Genomic DNA, 18,906 nt, shown 5'->3' with positions numbered 1-18,906 from the left:
AGAGGAAGAGTCAAAATAGGGAGGTCAGGATGTATTTCTGCAGCAGGAAAGTAAACCGGAGGTCACGGGGGGGGGGGGGGGGGGCTAGCTGGGCTTCCTGGGAACCTGCTCTGGGCCCAGCCAGTGAAAGCCTAGGGAGGTGCCCCGTCCTCTGGCCTAGGGGAGCAGTACACCCTCGCCCCTACCCACCCACTTGACAGAGTTCTGGCTGGGAAGTGACATGCCAGGGGCTGGAGGAGACCTCTAACCGAGGCCCATCTGTCATCAGCAGCAGGGCCCCAGGGAGAGGTGAAATAATTTAGAGTATGTATGAGAGGTGGTGGTGGGGTGCCAGGGAGCAGGAGGGCATGTCCTCTGATAAAACTGCAGGGTGAGGGGGTGAGGGTAGCTGGCAGGCTATGGTGTGTTCCCTGACCTCCAACGGGGGTGAGAATCAAAGGAGGAAGCCATTTCACATACCTTATGTTTAGGACATTTCAAAGAAAAGTTCTCTTCAACTAGAATGCAACCTAAGAGCAAAGAGAAGTGTCTATTGTAAGAACAGGGATAGAGAGGGGGGGGGTGGAGGGAGAGGGAGAGGGAAGAGCAGAGGGTGTCTGTCTCTCTGAGCCTTCCAAGACAATTTGCCACGAGCGTCCTAGCTGGGGGAGATGGGGCAGAACACTGCCAGGGGACCTAGGGGTTCCTCCAACGCTCACTGCATGAAGGGTTACCCCAGGGGTGAAAATGGAAGGGGAACTCAATAGCTATGAAACCTCCGCACCCCATCGGAGAGCTAACTGTTAAAGCGGGACCAAAAATGACTTCACCATGGGAAGGTAGTCAGGGTTTCCTGGATCTAATACTTCAGTTTCTACCCCTGGATTTTCTCCTATTTCCTATTCATTTAGTGTATGTGAGTGTGAGAGTGTGTGTGTGAGAGTGTGTGTGTGTGTGTGTGTGTGTGTGTGTGTGTGTGTGTGCGCGCGTGGTATTTCGGCCTTGTAGCTCAGCTGGATGAGAAGGAGCTCATATCTCTCCTCTCCACCCCTAAATCCTAGCCTCCACTTCCAGTGGATCCTGGGAGAGGAAGTTATGGCTGCTTTCATTTTTTTTCTTTTTCCCCCAGACAACAGAAGTGGGAGCTGGAGACTGGAAACATTAAGTCTCTCGTGCATCAGTGAAGAGCACTAACCACTGGGAAGCCCAGTGGGCCATCTGTTTACAGTCTGTACATGAATTCCAAGCTCACAAAAGACACCCAGCACTTAGAGTCAGCCAAGCATGAATCGGGCAAGAATCTTGCAGTTGGACCTGCCGTGGGACCCAGCCACTCATAGCTTAACCTCCCCTGGGCCATGCCTGCCCAGCATGCTTCAGGCCAGATGGGGCCTTTGGATTTGTGTGTAGATCTGGATCCGGGAAAGGACCACGCTGAGACTGACTCACTGTTTGGGGGAGGACGGGACCCCCGATGGGAAATGGATTTTGGAAGAACCCCAGTGACTTCTACCCAGCCCCCGCCTACCCTCTGCCTCCTCCCCCTTCATACCTGCCTCAACTGACTTTTCCCCTGGCTTGAACCAGGAGAGGTCTGCCTGCTGCAGGCTCTCTGCTGTTTGAATCACGGCTGTGCAGCTATTCCAGGCCTCTCCTCACAGAGGGGAGGGGGACAAAGGGCATTCCCTCTGGAGGTTCATTCAATGTATGGGAACACAGGCTAGAGGGGAGGTAGGAGGTTGCTGGGGTTGCCAGCTCCCTTGGGGAGGAGACAAGGAGAAACACCAAAGAGAGCCTAAGGCAGAGGAGAATGGAGCACTGGCCAACTGTCCTTTCTTCTCTTCCTTTTGTCACTGAGGCACCTCTCTGCAGGCACCAATCCCCTGGTAAAGTTGTGTTAGCTCAAGGGTCCTTGACCGGTTTGTCATGGACCCCTCTGGCAGTCTGGTGAAGCATCTGGACCCCTTCTCAGAAGAATGTTTTTAAATGAATAAAAATAAAATACACAAAACCATAGCGGAAAGCAATCACATTGAAATAACTATAAAATATTCTTAAAAGCAAGTTTGTGTACCGTTTGAAATCTAAATCCCTGGTTCAGAACCTCCACTAGAGGTTTTTCCTATTTCTCTCAGGGAGGGGTTGCTTTTTTGTACCTCTTACCATGAGTTAGACTGAGGCCAGGTCCCAACCAAGGAGGTGCTACCCTTTTCTCCACAAGAAGCCTTCATCCTTGTTGAAGGCACCCTGTGAATCCTACTTATTCCTCTCCTGTCAATTGTTTCTACTCTCTTCTTCCAAGCTTAGCTGCTCACTGAAAGGTGGCTTTCTGGAATTTGTCCTCCACCCTGACCATATGTACTCTGGGGTGTAGACTGGCAGAATGTAAAGGACAGAAAACACACACACACACACACACACACACATTCATGAATACACCAAGGGCTGAACTTCTCCCCACACCAGCCTCACCACATTGAGCATTCCTCAGGTCTCCTATTTCATTGCTCAGCTAGTACCACAGTGAACCACTTTCAGTAGAGTGGAAATATGTGCCAGGATAAAGCTGCAACTTGACTATGTTGTACCCCGAAAGAACCTGCCTTTAATTTCCTGACTTTTTTTTAAAAGGAAGGAAAAACCCCATTATCCCACTTCTGACACCAACCATTCCACAGTACTGTCTATAATGTTCTTGAGTTCCAGAGTGTCAAAGGCAGGGCAGCAACTCAAAAATTGGCCTGCAGTTGGCAGGAAGAATGTGCTAAAGATGATGCTGAAGTCACTTGTGGTCTTATTATTATAATTATTTTTATTTTTACTTCTTTCCCTGCAGACTTAAGCAGGGTATTATTTGTACTGTATTGTGGTTGGCTTTGAGTTCTGCAAAAAAACGAAACAAAACAAAACAAAACAAAACAAAAATCTTTTCTCTGCCATGGTGGAAGGCAAGAAACAGCATGAGGATGAACTTCAAAAGTCTACAATGCTCTGCGTCCATCAGTCTGTCTGTCTCTCTCTCTGATACACATACAATCTATATACATGCATACTCACAAACACAAGTACTTGCACTTACACAAATACAGAGCATGATGTGGTCAGACATAGAAGCTTTTGGCCTTCAGTGCTCCCAACCAAAAGGGTTTGAGCTAAACCTGTATCACTCTAGTACTCTAAAATGGGAAATATTTTAATAACTGTATTTTAATATTATTCAGTTTATTTTATGTGTTTAACAACAGTCTTATGAGAAGGGGGCCACAGGCATCATCAGACAACCAAAGAGCTGAGAAACCTTATTTGAAGTCAAGCCCGAGAGCGTCAACAGGAGATAGGACAGGGAGAGTAAGTGCAGTGAAAGGCAATCCTAGGACCTAGATTTGGGCCCTAACTACGGGGACATAAGCTGTCCCTCCAGGTACAGGACCAGAACCATAACTAAAGAAGGTGGACTAGGGGGTGGCCTCAGTGCAGGAACATTTTAGGGTGCCCAAAGTATTATTCTGGGAGCACTTCCTCTTCTGTGTCCTCTAGCCCGAGCTACTGTCTCAGGGCCCATCTCCCAGGTGCACCTACTTCCTTACTCATCCCCCATCCCTACCCTTCAGGTGCGAACTCAGGCCAGTCACTTGGCTTCTCAGCCTCCCAGGTCTTCACCTGTAAAATACTTGTACTACCTACTTCACAAAGGAAGATTGTGAGGAGGTATGCTGCAAGCCATAAAGCATCATATGAATAGCCTATCTCTTCCCCAGTGAACCAGGGCTAAGCCAAACTGTTTTCTAGATTTGTGATGGTGAACGCTTTGTGAGTCAGGGCCTTTTTGCTCCTCTCATTTTTTTCTGTTCCATGAGAATCCCTGGTTAATTTTATTCATTCAAGGCAAGGTGGGGGATGTAGTAGGATGGGCGGGGTGGCGGCACATTATGGCACTGAAAAAAGTTTTTGGCAGGCTCAAGATCCTAAAGTTAGTCCCTGGCTCACTTATCATCAAGATACTAGAATACTGCTAAACTCTTTGGAATTCCCTCCTTTAAACCTTTTAAAAACCCTCCATCAAAGATTTGGCTGGGAAGGCACCCATAGGTACAAAACACTTCCCAAAGGAGTTGGGGTGTGTGTATGTATATATGTATGTATGTACATATATACACACATACATATATATACATATATACACATATACATATACATATACATACATACATATATATATATATTTTTTTAAATCTCTTTTTTTCCCAGAGAAACCTAGGAAGACTTGTATGAACTGAAGCAGAACAAAGTGAGCAGAGTCTGGAGAACAACTTATATACAGACAACGATACTGTAAAGACAAACATCTTGGAACCCTGATCAATACAATGACCAACCAGAATTCCAGAGGACTCATGATCAACATATTACTGACCTCCTGAGAAAAAGAGGACGAGCTTGGGGTACAGACTGAGTTTTGTTGGTGGGGGGGTTTGGACACAGAAAATGCAGGAATTTGTTTTGCTTGACCATACACGTTTTTAATGAGTGTTTTGTTTTTATCTCATCCTCAAGAGCATTTGGGAAGGGTAGGGGAAGGGGTGATGAGTGGGAGGAAGGGAACGTGGGTCTTTTTTTTTTTTTTTTTTTTTTTTGCAGGCAATGGGGGTTAAGTGACTTGCCCAGGGTCACACAGCTAGTAAGTGTCAAGTGTCTGAGGCCGGATCGGAATTCAGGTACTCCTGAATCCAGGGCCGGTGCTTTAACCACTGCTCCATCTAACTGCCCCCCAGGTGGGTCTTTTTTAATGAAAATGTTTAATTTGAAAAAAGAAAGAGGGGGGAAAAGACACCTACAGCTCCACTGGGTCAATGGTTATTTTATCTTTTTAGACTCTGCTTTCTAGATATTGGCTGGCCAAGGTTGCCTTGGGGGAAAGAGGCAGTAAGTTCTTTAGGCTGAGAATCCCAGAAGCTCTGAGACCAAGGAAAGTATGCTACCCTGTGAGTCTGGAGGGGGGCACTATGGTATGTGGGCACGACTCTTACCTTGAATGAATCAAATTAAAATTAACTGGGGATGGATAGAACCTGCATTTGGAGGTCATCGTGGAGTCAGTGTCAGTGGCTTCCTCTCATGTTACCTAGACTCAAGCAAGGCCATCCTTAGGGTGGAGCAGGGTGATGATGGTACTGGGGAGACCTGAATCACTGGGCTGTGATTTGGGGAAGCAGCTGGTGGCAGAAGGAGAGGGAAAAGTCCCCCATTTGTTACCAAAATGAGCCCTGAGGCTTATACAGACACAATCAATTCATCCCAAGGCAATGCTTAGGGACTTCCCCTACCCTCTTTTAGACACCCCCATCTCATGATTCACTTTTGTGACCTCTTTCAAAGTCTGTCCCTGATGATCAATGGAAACTGATTTTACTTTGTTCATGTTTTAAAAGGTCACAGAGCGGGGTACAGTGTGCATGTGATGATTTTCTAGCTCACACCCCTGACTCTCCAAAGGATATCCCCTTGCACACAACCCAATTCACTCAAAAAGCACTAACATCCAGGGAATGAGCCAGCAAAATGTCAACACTCCACGCCAGGATCACCAAGAGGGAGCCTGCGGGCTGGAAGCCAGTCCAGGACAAAGTAGGAAGAAAGAGAAGAGGCTTTTTCCTGAAGACAGTCAAAACCTCCCCAGTTGAGCGTGTTGCTGACAGTGCCCAGCACGCTATCTAGAAGAAAGGCATCTGTGGCTGCCCTGACAGGTCATCAATGGGAAGGTTCCCTCACAGCCAGCGACCACATTGGAACAATGCAGGTCCGTGCAGATAGGCAAACTGGAGACTTAAGAAATGTTGAACTGAATTGACCTCCCTTGTTTTCCCATAGCCCCAAACCAACAGTGCCCTTCCAGAAGGGTATGCGTGTAAGACAGACACCCAAGGAAGCCCGAAGCCGGCTGAGCCCCATGACTGGCAATCTGGCATTACTTGTTAGGTGGACATTTAGGGGCCCTGGATCTTCCGCTGTGTGGTCACATCTGGAGCCACTTACATCAAATCCCTCCCATAATCCCTTAGCAAGAACCTGAAGTTGAGGGGTCTGCTGCTAACTAGAGGGCCCCAGCCTTCTATATAACAGGAAAGTGATTTCTTGTTCCTTTCTGAAGATCCCGCACCTGAGAAGGAATGGAGCTGGAAGTGTGTCGGCCTATGAATTCCTCATTTGGCGGGCTCCAGCAGGGAGGGAGGGGAGAGCCCGGAGGAGGGGGGCTGCATACTGACCAGTGTGTAAGGATTCCTAGGCTACTGACTGCCAACATTCAGTAGCTTCTGACTCAGGTAATCCCAGACAGGATGTTGTCCAGGATGTAGCAGTCACTGACCCTCTGACACAGTCATAACTCTCCAGTTGTCTGGTGTGTTCTCAGTCTAAGACCTCGAGTAGCTTACAGACATAGAATAAGACTTTTCTCAGAGACACAAAACACAAGGGAACACAACACAGCAAAGTCGGCCCATGTAAACGGGCAATCCAGAGCAACACTGCTCTGTCACAAAGAGATTTAACCCGCTTCTCTCTCGGTTCTCCCTTCCTGACTGATGACCAACTGCCCGGCCTTTCTATTTTATAAGGTAATAAACAAGCCAGGTGCCCCACTGCTGGCCACACCATGGCAGCCTGGAATTGGAGGTCTGCTCTTGATTTCTGGTGGCTTGTACTGCGGTTCGTGTGGTTCATGGGGTGAATAGAGGCGACCTTACATGCAGACAGAGCACATAAAAACATCCATGTTACTGATGCCCAAAGTCTACCATTAGTATCCCTTTGGGCAAAGCTCTCTTCCTCTGTCAGTCCTTTTAAAATGAAAATTGCTGGGGGAGGACTGATGAGTTTATCAGATCTGTTTTTCCAGGTGACCAATATGAGGGGAGATCGATGGACACCAAAAGGAGGGAAGAAAGTGAAGGTTAACTTTATCTGCTCCACAGCTTGGCTGAGGCTTGGCTCTGGGGTGGAGGAGAGGCTTCCAATGCCATCAGACAATAGGAGAGGAGGTTGTGGGACTGGGCTAAAGAATGATAAGGATTAGGGCTCTGTCTAGGTTGAACTGCATAGCCTCTGAGGTCCTTTCCAGCTTAGACGGGGTGAGAGGCTCCACGGAAAGGACAACACCTCAGAGTTGTTTGTGGGAAGGCGTAGGGTCTTGGATATTAAAATAAAACAATGCTAGGGAAGGAGGGTAGGGGAAAGCAAAGAGTCAAAATGGGAACTGGGTCTTTTAATGGTTTCCAGGGCCTAGGATCAGAACAAGTGAATGTCTGGAAGGGGAGGCAAGCCAATGTGCTATTATCATAGGGTTAAAGAGGTCAGGGTGGCCCAAGGAGCCACCTGAAAGGATGACCATTTACCCTTCTCCCCCCCTCCCCCTCCCCACACCCCTGTGGTTCCCGGAGCCGTACGAAGAGGGGCAACAAGAAGTTCTGGCCCCACAGTCCCTTACCTGTGTCACTGGCACATGCGTAGTGGTAGGTTTGGGGGCATCCTTTGTGGCAACAGCCAAGGGTGGCACCTACTTGCTGGCAGCTGGAACATCTCTTTACAGCCATGAAAGGAGGGAAGAAGTAGAGAAGGAAAAAAGATAAGGAATTCAGTGGCACTCAGAAATCCAAATTTCCTGGTGGGTCAATCAGCTGACTGTAGTTTGGATCAACCAAACAGACTCTCTTTCTGGAAGAGCTATCAGTTTTATGGGAAGATTTTCTTTCTCCAGAATGAACAGAGTGAAACCTGCATTCAAATCTTTCCTCTGAAATGTACCCAGACCTATGGGCCATGGACAAGTCTCAACTCCTCTGAGCCTCAGTTTCCTCCTCTATGAAATGGGTAATACTTGGAGGCAGCTCCCTCACAGGGTGGTATGAAGGTAAAATACTTCGCAGTCTTTAAACCGTTATATAAATGCCCATTAGAATTTTAATACGCAAACCTGGATAACTCTGGGAGATAACCTTTCCAAATTATTTCAGAGTTCGGGAGACTAGGCCTCAGGATAAAGTTTCAGAGTGGCTGAGGTCACTGCTACTCCCTCTCACCCCTCGAAAGTTCCATCAGTACAAGGTCCCTTGCAGTCAGCCCCCAGGCAGCTGTCCTTGGGAAGCACATAGCACTCTCTGTGACCACTCCCTCAGGCCACATATTTGGCCCAAACCATCAGGGGCTAGTCTCACCCTCGAGCACCGCCCCCCCCCCACTCCCCCGCCTCATTCCTGAGTGAGAGACTTTCTTCTCTGGTCTCTAGGAAGGCACCAATTCATCCTGAATCTGACCTATCCTTCAGGAGTATATGGAGAAGCAAAGCCCTTTCCTCTCCTCCTGAAAATGAGTCACGGACCCAGAGTCCCTCAGAACAAGCCACAGCAATGTCAGATGTTGGGCTTCTGGAACAAGCGTGCCTCCAAGGAGCCTTTAGTGATCAGGAGATGCAGAGCTGTTGTGGGTGTCCAGAGGATGGACAAAGGCTATTCATCCCCATCCCCTCATCCCACTCCCTCCCAGGAGAGAGACGGCCAATGGCCAGCGAAGCATCTCCCTATCCTGGGGCTGCTTACTCATACATCTGGATGGCTGTCCACCTGACGTATATCTCTGAGGCATTAATCTCTCTTTCTTCCCTCTGTGTGCCTTCTCCCATCTCCCGACACCGTCTGGAACACAGCCTGCGTCATCGGGAAGGAACAGGGTATCTAATTGGGAATTAGCTAGAGAGCAGCCACAATCAGTTTTGTTGTCTAGATGGAGCTCCCGGCTGGCAGTGCGTCCTGTCTCCTCCTTTGTGATAATGACCCCAGCTCTGAGTGGGCTGACATCCCCAAGCTGGCCAGACCCATGTTAAAGAGGGCAGGCCAGAAAGCGCCTCCCAAGGGCCTAAAGCCACCGTTCCGGCATCCTGCGGCAAAATGCCCCCTCTTGAAAAAATGATTTTGAATCAAGGGCTGATGGTGAAGACAGAATGTCTGTGTTAGCACTGTAAATAGAATGGTTTAGGTATTTTAAATGGGAAGGGAAGACAATGACGGCTATCCAGTGAAAACTGAAAGTTGCCTGTATATCTTTAACATCCCAATGTATATTGTGGGGGGAATGAATGGAGTTATATAACATAATGGGGTACGATGTACTCTGTCCAAGTGAGTGCGTTTGTGGGGAGGGAGAACGACGTAGACAAGAACAAGAATAGAACAAACATCCAGGATTCACTGTCACAAAGTATAGTGGGACAGGACCTTATTGTGAAGTACTAGCTGGTGAGGGCAGATGGGAAAAAACCCAAAAAAACTATATATGTGTGTGTGTGTGTGTGTGTGTGTGTGTGTGTATACACATACATATGATAGAGCGGTACGAATGGGGTACTAGCAGACCCTCCTGGGGTGAGGGAGCTGCCTGATGGGACAGCAGTTTGGACCAGAAACCAATGGGGGTAAACCCAGGACACAACCACAAAAGGACCTTACTCCTCTAGGGACCAAAAGGGGCTGGAGGTGAGAAGTGTGGATCCACTAAGGACTGTAACCTCATGAGTCAGAGCCCAACAGCCTAAAAGATTTTGGGAGTGGATGGGGTTGTCTCAGTGATTCACACTTCTGCAAAGAGGACCAGTGTGAAGCTACATAACTTGAGATGGTGAAATGTGGAACACTGGGGAAAGTGCCAGATTGAGGGGTAAGGGATGTGGGTTCTAATCCTAGCTCAGCCACTAATTCACTCGGGACAAGTCACTTTCCTTCCTCTGTCCCGTGAGGGGTGGGGTGGTCCAATGGAATGAGCCAGATCTGGAAAGAATTCCAATCCCGGCCTTGCCCCTTAACTACCTGTGTGACCTCTGGCTGTGCACTTGACATCTCTGGGCTTGTCTTCTCATTTTTAAAATGGGAGAGAAGGTTTGGACCATATCTCCAAGGGTCTCAAAATCTATGAACTTGAAATAATCTCCAAGATATCTTCCAGTTCTAATACTCTGTGATTCTATCACTATTACTATGCTATTACTACATGTAGAATGAACCTCAAGGTTGCCCCTACTTCTTGTGGCAAAGTTTTGCTGTGCACTTGAACCGATGAGAGCTGGACTGTGGGGAGTTGCTATCCTGGCCGTGTGGGCTTTGACAGACCACTCTTTTTTTTTCTGTAGGGCAATGAGGGTTAAGTGACTTGCCCAGGGTCACACAGCTAGTAAGTGTCAAGTGTCTGAGTCCGGATTTGAACTCAGGTCCTCCTGAATCCAGGGCTGGGGCTTTATCCACTGTGCCACCTCAGTGCCCCAACAGACCACTCTTACGTGGTGACAGCATATTGTTCATCTGAGATCTACCAGTCTACTGGGAAGAGATGACAATGCCCTATTTTGTGACATCTTCCTCCTCAGAAGGGTACATAAAAGGCAGAACCGAGTCCTTTAGCATGGGACGGACTTGTTCCCAACCTCCCCCTTTCCATAGAGAGAGGGCAAAGGGGGAAAGGCAGTGGGTTCAGGACACTCATCAAAAGTGGCTCCCAGGGAAAGGGAATTAATGAAATAAAAATAGATGCTGGGGAAAAACCTGGACCTGGGGTATATTCTGCCTAGCGGCGCCTGCCCATGTCTCTGTCAGCTCTTTCCCCAGGGCATCACCCGGGGAACCCAGCTGAGACTGAACCAGCCTTCATTGCTCGGCAGGCTCTTTAGATCCTGCCCAAGCCACCTGGGGTGATGACACTGGTTCAGTGGGGGGAGATTTGGTTCACAGGTGAGCATCCTCTTGGCATCCTAACAAGAAATGTTCCTGCTGAGATGCTCTTCTTGAGCTCCCTCCTCCCTGCATCACCCCCAGCTCAGAGGAGGCACCAGATCTTTCTTTTGGGGGATGAGGGCAAGCCAGAAAATAGGAAAGAAAAGCACTTGTCTGCACCTGTTCTTGACTCCCGACTGAGCTGGGGTGACAGAAGAAGGGGCAGCCCAGCTTTGAAACTGTGGGGAGACGGGAAAGTGGCCACATCTTAATTTCCACAGAGGGAAGAAACCAAAGGCAGGATCAAATATGAAGGAGACAGTGGGCAGGAAGGGCAGAAGTAGAAATGAACAAATAAATAAGAGGTGAGGAACATGAGAAGAGGATGAGTTGGGGGACTATCACTTGACTATGCCATTGGCTCGCCCACCTCCAAACCTCTACCCATGCCTGCTTTCTCTAATTAGACTGCCAGCTCCTTGAAGAGAAAGGCTGAGCCTCATTCAATCTCATATCTCTCACAGCTCCTGGAATAGCAATGCACATGGCAGGCATTTGACAAATATTTTTTTTGTTGTTGCTAAATTGAATAATTGACAAGAGAAGGGAAGAACTGGGTTGGCTACATAAGAACCCAATTACCTCTTTCTTTCTCTCATCATGAATAAGGCAGGGAATGTTTCTTAACTCTATTTGGCCTGAAAACCAAGTTCCTCCCTTCTGCTAACTCACAGACATGCCCATGCCACCTACAGACCAAAACATAATGGAGCCAGGCACGTCAGCCTCTTCCACAAATACACCAGGGCCTGTCCTTCAGCTAAGCAGCTGGCCCCACGCTCTCATGGCGCCTTGGTAGGATGTGGGGGTGTGGGATGCTGATCCTGAGAGGGTCTTAGTTATACGTAGCTGTGCATGCTGCAACAAAACTAAGGTGACTCATATTTTCCCTTCAGCCTCATCTTTGCTACCATGACAGCGTTCATTTCGATTGGCCCTTTAAGGGCTATTACAATAAAGAGTATGACCTCATTTCTACTACCCCTTCCCGCTATATCAGTATCTCTGTTGTCAGCAGTGCTATGGGTGAGAAGAGTCCTCAGACGTCACTGTGGTCTACCTAGGTTTTCTTATGCTCAGTGTCTGATTCCTATCATTTCAGATATGTAAGGTTTTCTCAAAGCTGCCTATCAGCTGGGTGGTTAGAGAGTGCAATCAGTGAGGGAAACCAAGGCAGGAAGAAGTGTGTCATGTTGCAAGGAGAAGCAAAACTGGGAGAACATCAGGCAATGTGGATTTAATTATCTGTATGACGTTGGGCAAGCCACTTCTCCACCCTGAGCCTCAGTTTCTTCCTCTGTACAATGAGGAGATTGGGCTGGATGAACTAAAACATTCCTTCTAGTTCTAGTAGTCTTTGGGACAAGGAAATGCCCAATACAGGTTGAGTCAAACACAGAGCAAGAACCCATGGTCTGTGAATGACTCAGTCCCAGGCTCCTGCAACAAGGTGGCACCCCTGGGTCTAGGCACAGGGCCCGGTGGTGGGAAAGGGAAAGCCTGACAGGGAAACAGGATTCTCCCAGCAAGAGGCCCACATCACAGTCTGGGTAGGGGCTGCTGACTCTCTGGAGATGCTGGGAGGGACAGGTCCCAAATCTGGTGGGCCTGGACCTAGCCTCACCCCTCCACTACTCTTAAGGTCTGGCTTTCTTCAGATGGCTAACATTGGCTGCCTTTCACTTTCTTCCCTCTCCTTAACAGACATCATTCCCCTATTGCCCAGTGCATGTTAAGGAACCGGTTAACGTTGGGTGTCAGGTTTGGTCAGGAGAACAGTATGCTTTAGGGTTTGCCAGGAGGATTTTCTAGTGGTGTATCAGGGCTGCCCAACCTTCTGAGTGGTAGGGAGGTACCTTCCTATCTTCAAGCGAGATCACATTTGCACAATGACTGGAGGGTAGAGGTGCTTCATAAATGCTTATTCCTTTCCCTTCCTCGCTGGGCTTCCTATGTAGAGGGAAACTGAGGCCCTGAATCAGGGGAAGTGCTTGCTCAGTGGGGGCAGGCCCTTGGCTCCCAGTGCCCGGCCCCTGCAGGCCCCCATAGGCCCCCTCGCTGCACCCCAGGGAGGTGGTCTTACCACGTCCGCAGCCGTCTTCATCGCTTCCTGCAGGCCGAATAGCTTCCCGGCCACCAGGTAAACGCCAGCAGTCCATATAGCACAGCCTTCGTGCACCCAGTGCTCCTGCGTGTCCCCGCTCAGCTCCGGGGGTGGCGGCGGGGCCTCGCCCTTGCTGCATTCGTGCTTCCTTGGCTTGTCTGCCGCAGTGGCAGCCGTGGAAGCAGCCTCCTCGTCTTCCGTCCTCTGCTCATCGCAGCAGTAGCAGCTCTGGAGCTTCCTGTAGAGGCCTCGGGAGCTTGACCTCAGAGTGCCCTGCTTGGTCGAGTCAGCAGCGACATCCGGCCTGGGTGGCTTCCCGGGGCCAGGGGCGGCCAAGCAGTGGCTCTCCAGGCCTCTGAGTGTTCTTTCCAGGGGGGGTGCCGCCGCCTCCTCCCCCGGCCCCTCTGCCCTAACTTTCTCCTTGAGTCTGGACTTCTTTTTGGGCAGGCAGTCCTCGGGGTAGTAGGGCCCACAGAGGTCCCCTAGGTCTTTGTAGTTGGCAGGGTTTTGGCAGAGACAGCAGACCAGGCAGGCCGCACTCAGGGTTTTGGAAACCACGGGCCCCAGGTGCATGGTGGATGAGAGGGGCAGTGCAGCCCGAGCCTGCAGGGAAGCCCCCCCTGGGAGGGTGGCAAGGGCAGAGGAGGAGGTGGTAGGAGAGGCGGCAGAGGAGGAGGAGGAGGAGGAGGAGGAAGAGGAAGAGGAGGAGGAGGAGGAGGAGGAGGAAGAGGAGGAAGGCTTCTCCTTTCGGGGCTTGGGCTCTTCCCCAGGGGAGTTGACCACAGTACAGGTGGTAGTGAACTCATCCTTCTTCTCCACCCTCACATAGGGGGAGAAGGGTGGAGCTCTGCTATCAGTCCGAAGCCTTTTGCAGGAAATATACTTGAGTCGGATCTCGGGTTCCGCAGGGTCCAAGGGGGGAGCGTGCTGCTGTTGCCGTCGCCGTTTGGCCCGGCTCTTGCACTGGGAAGCCACGTTCTTGGCTTTGCCTCGAGTGAGCCGTTTGCGTTGCCGTTTGGAGTAACCTCCGTTGTAGCTGGCCTGGCCAGCGGGCTGCTTCTGGGCCCTGGTCTGGGGCTGGGAGGCCCTGCCCTCGGGGGACTCCGAGGTCAGGCCTTTGTCCTCCAGGTTGGGTTTCTTCCCTCCTCCCCCTTCCCCGTCCTCCCCACTGTCGGCCAGGGCGCCCCCCACGGCTGCCCTCTCCCTGGAGGCCAGGAGCAGGCCTGGCGCCAGATGGGCTCGCTTCTCCAGGGGGAGCTTGGCCAGGCCCAGGGCCGCTGCCTTCCCCTTCCGGCTCCTCTTCTTGGGCACCAGGCCGAGACTTTTCGTAGCATCCACGCTGCTGCTGCTGCCGCCGCTGTGCTGCTGCTGCTGCTGCTCCTCCTGCTGCTGTGGTGTCTCTGGAGATGAACAGGCCTCACCCTTGAAACAGTCAGAGGACAGTTTCTTACTGTTCATTAGTTTTCCTTTTAAGGATCTGTTGTTGGAATTTCTGCATAATTGCTCTGCTCCGGGGGCTGCGGGAGGCTTTTGAGCCATGCCCGGGTTTAAGGGCCTTGCTTCTCCGCCAGCGGGGCTGGCACCGGCCTTCTTCAGGGCCCTCTCCTTCTCGGGGAGGGAAGGGCTCAGAGGATTGCTGTGTGTTGGAGCCACCACCGCTGCGGCTGCTGCTGCTGCCGCTGCAGCCGCTGCTGCTGCCGCAGCAGCTGCCGTGGCCGTTTTGCATGCAAACTTTTTCAGGCTGGGAGAGGTGATCTTCTGCACGATGGCTTCCAACTTCAGGCCTCTGCCCTTGCGGGGAGGCAGGACCTTGGTCTTCATGGCTCCCTGGAAGGCAGCTCGAGAGGTGATTTTGATGCAGACGTTGGGGGTCTCGGGAGGAGGGGCTTTCAGAGCGGGCTCACAGGTGCCCTTGGTGGACTTGGCTTTTTTGGGGCTGGAGATTCTCTTGAAGAGGCTGGGGGAAGCCTCGGCCTTTTCCTCCTTGATGCTGCTAGGGCTGCCTCCGCTGCGGAGAATCAGATTCCTCTTCTTTGCTGGAATTGGGGACATGAAGGTGGACTTCCTCTTCAGAGAGTGCAGCTGACGCTCGGGCAGCTTGCCTCCCACGCTAGATGCAGGTTTGGGGAGTTTCACCCTCCGGTTTGCTTTCCCCTCTTTCTGGGCACTGCCAGGCATCTTGAAGCTGGGTGGTAGGTGGTTATTAGAAATGAGCTTCTTGGCAGTTTTGCAGTTTGGCAGCCTCCCTTCCGTAGGCCTCCTCCGCTTGGGGTGAAAGAGTTCCTGGGCTTTGGTCCGAGACCTGAGGATCATGGATCTCTGGTCCTTTGCTGTGGGATCTGGAGACTCGGTTTCCTTCATCTTGGGCCCCAAAGAGCTGCTCTCTTGGGCGAGGCTGGGCACTGGCAAAGCTGCTGGGTCACTGGGACTAGAGGCCACCTTAGGGGACAGTTTTCCCGCTCTCTTGCCAGACTTGAAGCTGGCTCTCTGCTTTGTCCCCAGCTTCTCAGGTTGGGAGGAGGCCCCAGTTAGGCTCGGTGGGTGGGAGCCGGGGGTGCGGGGCTCATTGAGGGCGGTGAAGGAGCGGGTACACATCCTGGGCAGCCCTTCAGCCACCACCCTGCCAGCAGAGCCCAGCTGGCCAGGGGCGCCGGCCCCTTCCATGTGCCCCTGGGGCTGCCCCATCGAAGGTTCTGGCAGTGAAAGGTCCTTGGGCAGATCTGGCGCTTTGCAGCCGGATTCCTCTCCCTCCGGCAGCCCCCTCTGCACGCGCCGGCTCCTCAGGCTCTTCCCTCGAGGCATCGGTCCTTTCTTGGCCAAAGTGTTTTCGGGCAACGCTGGCTTGTTCAACTTGCCAGGCAGAGGGGCACTGGGGGCTAGATTCTCTGGAGGCGTGCTCTCATTGTCGGCTGCCCCTTCCTCCGGCTTCATGTGAGACAGGGACGACTCAAACCAGCTCTTAACCTTGGACTCTGTACCCACGGCCGGGCCCAGTAAGATGACAGACTCTCCGGAGAGGCGGCAGGGAGAGACCCAATTCGCCTTGGGGCTGAGCGATTCCTCAGGCTCGTCCTTGGTGCAGAGCAGCGGGGTCTTTGGGGGCGATGGGTCCTGCAGCACGGATCTTTGCTCTGGGCTGGCCAGGAGCTCACAAAGGGAGGAGTACTCCTCTGCTTCCAGGTCCTTTCTCTCTGAGGAGGGCAGCAAGGAGAGCTCACTGAAGTCACCAGCCGGGCAGCAGTGCCTACTATCTTCCAGCCATCGATCAGCTTTGCTGGACTCCTGGCACCCCAGTATGTCCTCCTCCTTCACGTCTCTGACCTCTTCCTGCTTGAAATCTCTCGCCTCCTCCTTCTCGCTTGGGGGCTCTCCCTCTGGGAAGCCCAGACAAACAGCATCACTTGCTTTCTCTTTGCCGGACCCCTCGGGAGGCTTCCCTCGACCCAGTCCCTTAGGAAGCTCAGTGGGGTGTAGACCCCACCTGGGACAGGCATCCCCCAAGTTCTCCTCCGGCCAAGCAAAGGGGTTTGCGTTCTCACCAGAACCCACTGAGTCCGTGGTCGTATCAGGAAAGCAGCCAAAAGCGGTCGCCCCAGAGTTGGATGGAGCATCTGGGAGATTCGGTTTGGGACCGAACGGAAGAGAACAAGGTAATTTCTTGGTTTCAGGCATGGTGAACCCCACAGGGGGATCTTCAAACAGCTCTTCGCTGAAGTCCTTGGCATTGCTGCCCTTGTTGATGTGGAGGGGATCAGGCAGGGTTTCTGCCTCTGCCTGGTGGGGCCAGGTGTTCTTGGCCACAGGGTCTAGACAGGTGGTATGGTTCTCCAGAGAGAAGGAGGACTTGCTGGGGTCCTTGGTCAAGACAGGAGACTCATTCCAGCCTTTATCAGCCTTCTCACTAATGGCCTCCTGTAGCACAATGATTTCCGAAGCCAGCTCTTCCTGGGACAGGGCACTGAGCAGCAGACGGGGGCATTCCCGATCGCTGGCCACAAACTTGGTAAAGGTGTCAAGGGGCAGACTGCTATGGAGGCTCTGGAAGGAGTCATCGGACTTGGTGGACATATCATCGGGGGAGGTGACCGAGCAGGTGGAGACCGACTCAGGCTTGGCCTTGGAGTTGCTGTTGACCCTGGCAGGGCTATTCCGGGTCTGGTTACAATACAGGAAGGTCCTTTCCAGGTGATCTTCTGACCCGCTCAGGTAGTCTGCCTCCTGGGCTTCCGCGTGAATGGACTGCGGGGTGCTGCTAAGAGGCTCTGACAGAGGGGTACCCACAGGTTCCGCAGAGTAGCTGCCACTCTCTGGACTGCAATGCTGACCTTTGAGCTGCTCCGGGGTCCTGGGAACGAGGTTCTTAATGCCCTTCTTCTGGGGGACAGTAGATTTGGACATCAGAAGTTGCTGCACAGTATTGGAAATATTCTCCACCTGCGAGGTCAGAGCAGTCAGGCTCTGCAGGCTGAGGTCTGAGAGCAGGTTCTCGGGGATTTTCTCCTTCTGTAAATTCTTGCAATTCACCGCCTGAGCGTCCACTGAGCTCGTCCCATCTGTTGGGGAAGGGTTCAGGAGGGGCATGAAGTGACTATGATCTGTGATGCTGGCAGGGAAGGCTCCTGTGCTGAGTGTCTGCTGGCTGTACTGGAAGTTCTCCAGGTTGGGCATCAGTGGGGACGGAGTCGAGCTATAAGAGGGAGAGCGGCCCATAGACCGTGCCGGGGAATGGCTGGAACTAGGACTGAAGGTCTGGTAGTACTGCTCGGGGGTCCTCACCGGGGTGTCGGGCTGGCAGTAGCTCTGCCCTTGCTGATTGTAATGTTGGTACTTGGCAATGTTCTGATAATGCAGCGTTTCTTGGGCATGGTGTCTTCCCTGGAGAGCTGCTGCCGCCTGCTGCTGCTGCTGCTGCTGCTGCTGTTGCTGCTGCTGCTGTTGGTCGTAGCTGATTCTGCCTGACTGGTAGCTGTGCAGGCTTTGTACCCTCTGCCCTGGGGTCAGGTTGGCATTGCTAGCCAGGGACCTCTCGTGGGGCTGGTTGGATGGGGCTGTGCAGCTCTTAAAGGAGTGGGCTCCCTGACTCCCCCCCTGGACGGCGGAAGAATAGGTTGAGGAAGTAGGGAAGGACTGGGAATGCTGGGGGAAATGAGAGCCCTGGGGAAAAGACATTGGGGCGATGTCATTTTGGATCTTCTGCCTTTGGAGCTTGGGGTACGTCAGGGGGTTCTGCTGCTGTTGTTGTTGCTGCTGCAGCTGCTGCAGCTGTTGCTGTTGCTGCAGCTGCTGCTGCTGTTGCTGCTGCTGCTGTTGCTGCTGTTGCTGCTGCTGCTGCTGTTGCTGCTGTTGCTGCTGCTGGAGGTGCAGGGAGTGGGTCCGGAAGGGCAGCTGAGTACTCTGCTCCTGGTACTGGCGGCTACTGGAGGGCACTGCTGTCTTTTTCATCAAGTTCTCTTCATACTTGGCTACCCCTCCTGCCAGGGCCTGCTGCTGGGCTCCCCACGTCTGCAGACTCTCCTCGCCCGAGTACCGAGCTGGGTAGGGACTGTTCTCCTGGACGTTGTAACTGGAAAAGGTGGGTCTGCCCTGGAGCGGCTGCTGGCCGGGAATGGGCTTGTTCCCCCGGTGGTATTTGTCGGCGGCAGCCGCTGAGGCGGTGTTGTCATAAGCCGGGTAGGGCTGCTGACTGTAGTACTCCTTGGCTAGCAGCCTCTGCCTCTCGCAGCTCAGCCCTGCCTGGCTCTGATGCCTGTAATTCTCCAGGCGTGATGAATCTTGTGAAGTCTGCTGGTAGTTCTGCTGCTTGCCATGGAAACCACACCTTTCTCGAAAAGACTGCATGGTTCAGGCTGGTTATCTGTGAAAAGAAAAAGAGAGAGAAAGATGGCGGGGGGAGGGGGGAGAGGGAGAAAGGGAGAGACAAGAGATGGAGAGGATTCAAATGGGCTCGATTCTTTTACCTCGGAAAGCCACGCCGCCGTTTGTTTGGCGAGTCTTCTCAGGATAAAAGGGCAG

The 18,906-nt window shown here is 52.1% G+C and overlaps 1 protein-coding gene across 12 annotated transcripts in view; it reads right to left on the bottom strand.

Moving 5' to 3' along the window:
- The window catches only part of RAI1 (retinoic acid induced 1), a 322,326-nt gene that overhangs the window by 3,652 nt on the left and 299,768 nt on the right, over positions 1 to 18,906 (bottom strand). For all 12 annotated transcript variants that reach the window (XM_043982698.1, XM_043982719.1, XM_043982672.1 and 9 more), the window contains 3 exons: positions 12,874 to 18,748; positions 7,463 to 7,556; positions 460 to 509 (listed from right to left, as the gene is read on the bottom strand). In XM_043982698.1, coding sequence (XP_043838633.1) covers positions 460 to 509; positions 7,463 to 7,556; positions 12,874 to 18,732 — 6,003 coding nt within the window. In that variant the 5' untranslated portion in view covers positions 18,733 to 18,748. The remainder of the gene's footprint in view (positions 1 to 459; positions 510 to 7,462; positions 7,557 to 12,873; positions 18,749 to 18,906) is intronic.

The sequence above is a fragment of the Dromiciops gliroides genome, chromosome 1 (genome assembly GCF_019393635.1).
Source record: "Dromiciops gliroides isolate mDroGli1 chromosome 1, mDroGli1.pri, whole genome shotgun sequence".
Classification (NCBI taxonomy): Eukaryota; Metazoa; Chordata; class Mammalia; order Microbiotheria; family Microbiotheriidae; genus Dromiciops; species Dromiciops gliroides.
Note: the sequence above shows the minus strand (reverse complement) of the source record. Positions and strands in the feature narration are given on the sequence as shown.